At 42.1% G+C, this 10618-nt stretch overlaps 1 protein-coding gene across 1 annotated transcript; it reads left to right on the plus strand.

The window, feature by feature from the left end:
* Positions 1–1650: 1650 nt before the first annotated feature.
* On the plus strand, positions 1651–10365 carry LOC134944294 (uncharacterized). The gene is made up of 5 exons (XM_063932874.1): positions 1651–1702; positions 5653–5712; positions 5788–6000; positions 6564–7190; positions 10277–10365. The coding sequence occupies exons 1-5, from the start codon at positions 1651–1653 to the stop codon at positions 10363–10365; spliced, it is 1041 nt and encodes a 346-aa protein (XP_063788944.1).
* Positions 10366–10618: the final 253 nt, after the last annotated feature.

Below are 10618 nucleotides of genomic sequence, written 5' to 3' on the forward strand. Positions count from 1 at the left end.
CCGTACTATGTTATTTCCAATTTAAAACCAATAAAATTGTTTTGGAAAAAAAAAAAGATCAGCCTATCAGTGTTTATAGTAAATGCTAAAGTGGCATTCAATATGTGGCACCCCACTAAGAGTACTATCAGTTTCTATATATTTTTTTAAAGTAATAGTGTATAAAGTGTCTTGTACTGCATGCCTCATTTACATTGGTGACAGTGGACAGTGTCAGCACTTTGAGGTACCTGGCAGCAGTGGAGGATCATGGAAGAGAAGGCGGTAAAAGGGGCTTCACTAACCAATAGTGGCAGTGAACTATGGAGTGTCAGGGATCAGCATTCAGTGATGTCTCACATATCGGCGCACTGGTGTGCAGGCCTCCGGAGGTCACGGCCCCAGTCTGCGGCCGTATGAGCATCCTGTCTGCGGAGCGCAGTACCCACTAATGTGGTGAACCCCTGAAGGCCATTCTGCGGGTGCCGTCATGACACTTGCAGTCAGCTGACCGGAGAGCATCCAATCCTGCACTGTGATTGCTCACATGATCCAAGTATCCAATGACTGCTGACCAGGGGGTATAAGTCCAGAGCATCGGCTCAGTCTCATGACCTTGGACAACGCGTCACATTGCTGCATAGCATTTCCTGGTTCCAGTTTCTAATCTCCAGTTTCCAGTTTCCAATATCCAGTTTCCAGTTTCCAGTCTCCAGTTCAAATCTCCAGTCTCCAGTCTTCAATCTCCTGTTTCCAGTGATCTCCTATTTCTGGCATCTCCAAGTGATCTCCGGTTCCAGTATTCCTGTGGAACTACAGGTCCCAGCATTTACTTCAGCTCCAACTTCTGCTACAGTCAGCCTCCACCTTTTGCAGTAAGAGACTTTCTTCAGGTGCTATTCATTATCCTCACCTGTGTATGTTTAACTTGCATTCAGCATTGTGCTATGGCATCTAGCACTTAATACAACCACTTAATCTGTGTTTCAATTTTTGTCTCCTGCTTAATCTTGCTTGGTTGTTGACTTTGCATTACAAACTGACTGTGTGGAGTATCGTTGCTGGTTTCCAAACCAACTGTGGTAGTGATCACATCTGATTGCTATACTAGTTTCCAGACTAGTTCATTGCCTGTATTTCATTGCCGAATTACTGCACTGGTTTCCAGACCTGCTAAATACCTGTGACTTTATTCATCATTGTTAGCATTCCATGTACCATCCATCCCAAGTTATCATCTGCTTAAATAACTGTATATATTCGTGAACATATAATAAACATCATTGGGCACATGCGCAGGATTCTCTTTCAACCTCCTCAGTTTCTCCATCGCACCACCACTGACCCACTAGTGCCTCCTCCGGGAACAGACATAACCACAGATCTGACATGGAGAAAGAGAGTAGAACTGCACTGCAAGGTGTCCCCTGCTCTCTTGGAACTTGCGTGTTAGACCAGAGACTGAGTGTACCGAAATCAGCAGCAGGGGTCTCCGGTGTCCCTAGTCTTCAGCATGTACTGGTGGGTGAGGTCAGAGGTGGTATATTACCAGAGGAGGTGGACAAGGAGGCAGAATCCCCATCCAACAGATGGGCCATGAGCAGTGACCTCAACAAGAAGGAAGAAGCAGGCTGGAAAAAGTTAATTTCACTCCCATAAGGCAGGAAGAGGATGGCCACAACATTTAAAGTGGATGGTGAGACCCACTCCTCCCAGCATGCAGGTAAAATGGCCACAGAGACTGCTAGCAGGCAGGGAAAGCTCAAGGGAGAGGAATAATTAGTGCTAAGAACCACCCACATAAAGTTAACTTGACAGACCCTTCAAACTACTGTAGGTCTGGGGTCTCTCACCATTAACAGTCCTGATCCCAGTGTTGTACTTAAGAATAGTGCAAACTGAGCTTTGTGACAGCGAAACTGAAAGGAAAAGGATAGTCACATCTTAAAAGTTTGCCCTTCACTCAATTTGTAGCAATATTGTTTGAAAGGTGTGTAAATATATATATTCTTGCAGCATGTGAATTGTTAGCCCATAAAGTGCAGGATTAAGCTGGGATTGAAATACCCCTGAGTCCTGGAATTATTTAGTGCATAGGAGCTTCCTCAGTCTAGAGTGACTTATAATAACAGCTTTACCCAGATTTACTTGGATTTACCTGGCTCTCAAAGCGGCATTTCATTTGCTCTCGGATGTCATGTGTTTTGGTTAGCCAATATAAAAAATCAAGATAAATCCAAATTCACAATATTCTGGCATTAGGATCCAAGTAAATCTGAACCCGCACATCTCTATTCACGAGGCACAACCAGATTAATTTGAGTTGTGATCACCAGCCTTCTGGGGACTAAGATCTACCATATGAATTTAGAATACCAACAACTTTATCACTTCAGCTGAGACATAACAGCTATAGGAGAAGCTACACCATAACAGTTACCTTAACAATACACTACAAACATTAAACTGCCCAAAAAGCAATTAATGAACTAAATTTACAAGCCATTCACTAGCTAAAGGGTATATTTACACTGGTGCACAGGCTAAATTGTCAGGCTGGACACTACTAACTCTGGATTAATAATTCAGATAATATTACAAGGAAACTTTAACTCAACTGTATGTGCACCAACTGTTCAGTTTTAGCCAGCCAGCTATGCTTTGGAAGTACTAATTAATTTATCAGATTTTGTATAGGAAAGCTGAACTAGAAACTATTTTAACCCATAATGTAGTTATATTTAACAAACAAAGGATTATCCAAACTTTAATTCTACTGTAGATCCACCAACTGTACAGATTTAACCAGCCAGCTATGCTTTGTAATAAGTACTACATTATTTACCAGAATTGTTATAGGAAAGCTGAAATAGAAACTATTATAACTCATAGTTATATTTAACAAACTTAATAGTGAGTTGTCCATTTGACAAATGTAGTTAATGCTGTAAATTTACATTAATTTGTTAGCTAGAATCAAAATTGTTATGATATTGTAATTGCTAAATGTGAAAACGCTGACATATAAATACTTACCTACTTACCCTCCTGCAGCAATACTCTGTGTTTTAACTCCAGGTGAATCATACTTTCCAACTACTGAGGAGTCAATAGACCTCATCCTTTTCCTGTGAAATAAATTATGATATCCTTGTGTGTATGCCAATAATCTGGAAATGTTATGAATTGTTCTAATTCTTATTGTGCAAAACATTGTTGATGTAATTGCATTTACGGAAATTTGTTTTGAGTATATTAATAAATCAAACTTCTTTGAAGATAACCAGAGTAATCTCTATCATCCGAAGAGAACCACAACCATCTCACTCCCATATTTAGCTGGGTGCTAAATTTGTTTTTTGTTTTATTTTTGTTTTTATCTTCAAAATATACATGAACTGATGGTACTTAGTGGGGTGCAAGAAATACCAATAAATGCAGCTATTGTTGTTCAGTTTCACCAGTGCCACTACAATGTGCTGTTCCACAGGATTGTATACTATCTCCCATGCTTTTTCAGTATGCATGCTACCACTAGGGGAAATACCACTGATTTGTAGATGATGTACAATTGTACATGTCCTTGGATCTGGGTAATGATAACCCAATAACACAGTAATAACCCTAATTGGCTGTCTAGCTATGATCCAGGGGTGCCTGACTGCAAGTGAATGACTCATGATAAAACAGAGGTTACTATGATATGTGAAAGGGCAAGACTGCAGCATAGTCAAGCAACAGGACTTACAGTATGCTTGGGGGTTCTGAAATCCAAAACAGTGAACATGTATGGAATCTTGGGGGTATATTTACTAACATTCGTAATTTTCAGTTTGTGGTCAAAGTACAATCGCGATTGACATCGAAAGTGTAATTGTGCAACTTTTTGAATTGATTACGACTAATTTACTAAGCTGTCGTATTTTTTTTTTCTGTTGTCCGATGTCGAAGTCATTCGTATTTTGAGGGGGGGGTTTTCGGCCGATTTTGATGTTTTTCGGCCGTGATTTGTGTTTTTTTTACGACTGCGTCACATGTCTGTTACGGCAGTGATTTTAATTTCGCGGCCGCGTTTTTAGTCCTAAGTTTCGTTTTTATCACGCGTCCGTGATTGGTTGTATTTGTGATGGAGGAGTGTCTGTGCACATTACTATAAAACCGCCCCAAACACACCGCACCTCGTGGGTTTAGCTAGTGGAGAGGAGAGAGGAAGGTGTATTTGGAGTTGGTGAGTTTGGTGGATTTTTTGGTGGATTTGGAGAGGAGTTTTGTGATTGTTGAGTGCTGTACTGTGTGTGTAAGTAGTCTTGTCATATTTGTTGTCTAGTTTTTTCAGAGTTTGTAAACTTTTTTGTCCTTGTTTTTTTTTAAAAGTCTTTTGTCATTGTTTGTGAGTGAGTGAGTGTGTGTGTGTTGGCTGTGTGGTGTGTAGTAGTAGTAGTGGAGGAGTGTGTTTTGTGTTTTTTTTTCCTGTGTTTTGTGTCGTTTGTCCTCATTATGTCTGACTCAGAGGTCAGTGTGGTGGAGGAGGTTAGTGAGAGGGAGGAGGTGAGTGAGGTGGAGGAGGTGAGTGAGAGGGAGGAGGTGAGTGAGGTGGAGGGGGTTAGTGAGAGGGAGGAGGAGAGTGAGGAGGAGGAGGGGGTGCCTGTTGCTCAGTTTTCAAGTGATAGTGATGGTGCTGTGGCTCCGCAGCCACGCACCACTACCAAGACTGGCCGTAATGTAAAGTTCAGCTATGCTGAAAACATGGCGTTGGTGCAGGAGCTGATGAGGCATCATCGGCAATTGTTTGGCCAGGATGCTGCCAAGGTGTCCTCCCGCAGGAAATCTGTCCTGTGGGGGAAAGTAATAGTGGCAGTTAATAGTGAGGGTGTGGTGAGGCGGACTGAAGACACGTGTCGCAAGAGGTTTTACGACATCAAGCGCCGTGTCAAGGCCAAGATGGCCAAGGAGGCTAAATCAGCCCTCCAAACCGGGGGTGGCCCCCCTTTCCGGGCAACCTATCGTGACTGGGAGGAGCCTGTGCGGGCACTGATTCCTGCAGCAGTGGTGTCTGCAACTCATGTCCGGGATTCGGACCGCCCTAGGCAGGATGGTGAGTTGGAATTTTTAAAAATATATTTTTAAATTTAAAAAATGATCATGCTGCAAAATTAAATTTTTAATTTAAGTATGCATACATTGTGTTGGTCATGTATTGCAGGCCTGAGCACCCTTATGGTGTATTTCTGTTTTTAAACTGCATTTCCCATCATGCCTTGGCTGTTTTTTTTTTTTATTGAATGCAAAATCAGGTGCAGTGCATGCTGGTATGTGTAGTTCCAATACTTAATATGAGATATTTCTTGCCCATAGCTGTTGTATCTAATAGCAGCTTGGTATGATTTGTGTGTGTGTTTTTGTAAGTATTTTTATTTAGAAAAAAGTTTGGTTTAAGTTGCAAGTAATCAAACTCTGCAATATCTTGCACACAATTCATCAATGTTACTGTTTTATTTAGTGCAACACCATGTTCATTTTTATAGATATACCAAATTAAGTAATCACGAAGATCTTAACCAGAAATTAGTTTACTTTACAATACGTACAAGATGGTTACAGTACACTAAGGTTTTGCAGTTATCAATGTTTTTTACAAGTATGGTAATAATGTTTTTAACACTTTTTCAACAGTACGCCAGACCAGCCGCCCAGACAGGCCCCAGCCAACTGATGAGGATGCTGGGATTGCAGGTAAGAATTCACTGTAGTCACATATTCTGCAAACACATAGAAGTACAAAATATTAATGTTTATATATTCACATAGGTTCTACTTCTGTAAGCCGACCTCCTCTAAGGCGCCCATCACAGGGCTCGGCTAACTTACCCAGGAGGCCAAGTAAGACACGGCGTCTTGAATCCGAATCTGCGGCTCCATCTTCCCCACCCAGGCGGCGCATCTCCGCAGTCTCACCCCAGCCACCACAAGCACTATTGGCTAGTCCACAAAGTGATGAGCCTCGATCACCTCAGTTATCTGGTGAGTAAAAACTTACAATAAACACATACAAAATAATCTACACAGTACAGTTACTATGATGTGAGTTGTAGTTGAGATTACATGTTTGCCATAGCAACCAATCAGATTTCACGTATTAACTTTTTGAAGGTGCAAATGCATAAATTTAATAAATCTTATTGGTTGCTATGGGCAACATCACATTTAAAATTGAACAGCCATCGTAATAAATTTAGTACACACACGTGCACAGAAAAAAAACTGCAAATTACTCACCGAAAACAAACCACCACCACCCCCTGAACACCATTATAGTGTTCACACACCTCCCCTGTCCTGGAGGTAGACTGCTTACTTGATCCGCTCCTCTGGACCATCCAGGTGAGCAGTCTATATCCTGGACAGGGGAGGTGACAGAACACTGTAATGCTGTGGAGGGGAGGTAGTTAGGTGAGGATTCCGGCAGTCAGTCTATGTGCATGCATGTGATGGGATATATGTGTTTTTATTCAAAATATTCCTCGTTTAGAAAAACAAATATATTATGTGGAAAGTAAACAGTGCATGTTGCCCACCCCATACAGAACCAACCTTGATGCCCGACGTTGGCCAGCAGGAACAAGACCAACAGGCCACCTACACACTAAACCTAACACCCGTTATCCCGACCCAGCCAACCCAGCCGCAGGATATCCCCCAAGCCTCCATTACTCCACAACTGCTCCAAGCTCCACCCCAGCAACAAGTACCCGATGACTTTTGGTCCAGTTGGACAACCCAACAGACCCAAAACAATGCCTGCCTGACCGCCCACACCCAACACCTTGCCAGTCTGCCCCATCATCTGCCGCGCATTAGTCGCAACTCGGGAAGACTGATTGTCCAAGTCGGTCGAATAGCCACTTCTATGGATCAAATTCGGACCGACAACAATCAAATGCTGGCTCATTTGACGCGCATCATTGATGAGCAACAACGCCAGCAGCAAACACTCATCCAACTGATACAACACAATCAGGTTGTGAATGAGTCATTGTCCAGGATTGTTGCCAGCCACACTGCAACCAACAACCAACTGAATGCCAGCATCCATAATTTAAGCCAGAACATCTCTTTGATGGCAGCACAAGTGAGCTCCAGCTCTGGAACCAAGACCCCTAGCCAAACGCCAGTAACCTCCCCTGTTTGTCGATCCTCCCGAACACGTGCCAGTGAGCCAGCACAAAGCACGGCACCCAGCACACACAAGCGAAAAAAATAAAAAATAAAAAACTTTTGTGTAACACAATAAAAATGTGATTCTTTCAATCACACAACTTCCAGTGTCCGTGTCAAACATTGTAGAAGACGCTATGTATGTATGTTTTTCTGGGGTAATGAATTACAATGTATTTTTCTCAAAAACTAACTACAATGTACACACCACTATAAACAACAAACATTAAGTAACAAAACACACAATCACACTTACAACAATGTATTGCAAAGTGTTTAGTCAAGGTTAATTACATCCAACAAAAACTTACCAGTAAAATACCGCTGAATCACTTCTTGCCTTACCTGCCTCCCTACATCTGTACTCACACTGTCACCAGATGTTTCTAACTCCTCTGCTTGCTGACTGCTTTCTCCCTCATCATGTGCCAGATGTTGATTCAAACACAGATTATGGAGAAAACAGCAGCAGAACACAATTCTAGTCACCTTGGAGGGACTATACAACAAAAGGCCAGCAGATTTATCCAGACACCGAAACCGTGATTTCAGCACACCAAAACATCTTTCTATCACATTCCGCGTAGCCTTATGTGCATGATTGTAACTGTGTTCAGCAGGAGAATCAGGTTGGGACAATGGAGTAAGGAGCCAAGAGAAGCAGCCATAACCACCATCACCTGAAAAACATATATAGGCAACATTAGTACATGTGTATGATTATTAATTACCCTATACAAAAATGGAGTTTGTAGTTAAAAGACATACACACAACACATTTGGAACATACCCAGCAGCCAGCCATCAGGCATTTGTCCGTCCTCAAATTTATCGAAGAGCGATGACTGACTGAGGATGAAGGAGTCATGGCAGCCACCAGGGTAACCTGCAACCACACTCATAATTTTTAGTTTTGCATCACAAACCACCTGGACATTAGTGGATTGGGCCATATGTCTGTTGGTATATATATATTGACGGCCCCTAGGTGGTCTCTGCTGAACGTGTGTGCAATCTATGGCCCCCAGCACATTGGGCATGCCAGCAAGCTCATAGAAAGCTACCCTGACAGCACGCCACTCCGACTCCTGGGTAGGGAAGCAGATTGAGGCATTAATATGTGGATCCAAGACATCCAAAACCTGAGTGGACAGTAAACAATCTAAGGTGAGTGTCATGTTATGTATTCTATACAATACTGTGTTGTAAGAGCTTACAGAAGCAACACTTAGACATAAACGTGTATGTATTTTTCAACTCACCTGATTCAAATATTTTGAAAAGGTTGGCTGCGAGATACCAATAATGTCGCCTGCCACAGCCTGGAAGCTCCCAGTAGCCATAAAGTGTAACACAGCCAGGAGTTTGTGCAGGCCTGAGACAGAGCGAGAGCGTGCTGTCTCAGGGTCTAGTCCAAGTTTGACAAGGTCATACAGGCGGAAAATGTTGTTTCTATTTAGGCGGAACATCTGTATGACCCTATCATCAGACAATGCGTTTAAATTTAAACGTCCCCTAAAAAAATGTGGCTGGCGCAGCCTCCGCGGCACCTGGACAACCTGCTGACCATGTTCACTTACCTGGCCCTGATTTCTGGAAGCCTCATGGTGCAGGCTCAGGTATCCCACAGCAAACAGAAAGTCATTAGCACACACCACAGCCGCCATTTCAGAGTGAGAGAATTTCAAAATGTGCCTGGGACACTTTTATAGGGCCAAAAATTCAGGTGTGAGTAATGGATAATTGAGTACACATGTAAACACGCTTTTCAAAAGCAGGTCTGTTTTTTTTTAGGACTTTTTTACGATTTGTAATTTTTCACGGCCGCAAATGCATTTTCACGGCAGACATTACAATTACGAATGGTTAGTAAATGACCGAGATTCATATCTAAACAGGCGCGTTTTGACCGATGGTGTATTCATTCGTAATTTTTTACTTGGACTTCCCAAAAAATACGAATGCCCTCATCACTGCCGTGATTTGAGTTTAGTAAATTACCGAGATGACACTTTGATGAAAAAACGGCATCTCGGTCAAAATCTGGACCTTAGTAAATATACCCCGAGGTGTTGTCCTGGATAGTGGTTTGAAACGTAAACATCAGGTATAAGCCAAAATCAAATCTTCATTCTTTCATCTGAGGAACATAGCCAGAATCAAGCACTTAAATCCCTCAGAGGATCTGCCAAAAGTCATACATGCATTTGTATCATCTTGATTAGATTACTGTAATGTCCTCTACCTTGGTCTCCCAGCAAAAAAATGCACCACTTACTGCTTGTAAAAACAACATAGTTAACAAGCTGTTAACAAGCCAGCCTAATTCCAGCCACATAATAACCATTCTCTGCTCCTTCCACTGGCTGCCTGTAAAATGGTGAATATGTTTCAAGATTAGATTACTGACTTTCAAAATCCAACATGACCAGGGCCCAAGGTACCTGATGCAGATTCTGATTCCATTTTGCCCCACTCAATTACTGCATTTTGTAGATGAATGACTTTAAGCAGTACCTTTATTCACCCGGAATACATCTGAAGGTCGGTCCTTAAGCCATGTGGCTCGGACTATATGGAATTCATTTCTCCACACAGTTCAACAAGTTGGCCACTTCAGATTGGCTACTTGCAGAGTCATCCTTGATTCTGCTAATACAGTACTTGTCTAAGTGTCTAGTACACACTTTGCAGAAATGGTACATGATCAGACTAGAGATGTGGTTCTCAACCACAGCCCTCAAATTTTCCAACAGGTCATGTTTGAGGAATTCTGTCTGTGGAAGCCGGTGGATAAATACTGATCCAACAAAAAGAAGAACACATCTGTGCATGCTTAAAGAAATCTACAAAACATGACCTGTTGGTGGTACTTGGGACTGGCGGTAAGAGCACCTTTGCTACAGCAAAGTTAATTATTAATAGCTGGCTTGGTACCCAAATAAACAGCAGGCAGGAAATACTCTAAGGCACAGAGATTGGTCAGAAGTCACAGCAAATGTCAGATCACAGTAAGACTTAACAAGAGCATGGTGTGCCTATTTAAATATGTCACTACCAATAATCCTACATTTTCTGATAGGTGAGAACCCAGAATATCATATTAGGAATCAGTGGGCTGAGGCTACAATGGACTGGCAGACATCTATGAATGAGGGGTCTCACTCTTAGTACACCATGCCAACTGTCTTCTTCTTACCCTGCAGGAACAGATTCCAAAGTCATATGACTTATAACCACACAAGAGCACTGGGGAATTGCAGGTACAGCAGGATCAGACCTCATAACTTGAGAGCACTGCACACATTGCTGTTGACTTTTTAAGCACAATAAAGCATTTGTTACTTTGTGGGTTTACTTTATGAAGTTTTTGCAATTTGCAATAGTGATTTTTGAACATTGCCAAAGTGTGTTACATCTCTGG

Source organism: Pseudophryne corroboree, chromosome 7, assembly GCF_028390025.1.
Source record: "Pseudophryne corroboree isolate aPseCor3 chromosome 7, aPseCor3.hap2, whole genome shotgun sequence".
NCBI lineage: Eukaryota > Metazoa > Chordata > Amphibia > Anura > Myobatrachidae > Pseudophryne > Pseudophryne corroboree.

Excerpts from the sequence above, each read along its gene's own strand:
- LOC134944294 (XM_063932874.1), top strand. The coding sequence starts at position 1,651 with ATGGCCACAACATTTAAAGTGGATGGTGAGACCCACTCCTCCCAGCAT. Across the intron at positions 1,703-5,652 it reads CCACTCCTCCCAGCATGCAG|TACGCCAGACCAGCCGCCCA; the intron begins GTAAAATGGCCA and ends CTTTTTCAACAG. Across the intron at positions 6,001-6,563 it reads TCGATCACCTCAGTTATCTG|AACCAACCTTGATGCCCGAC; the intron begins GTGAGTAAAAAC and ends CACCCCATACAG.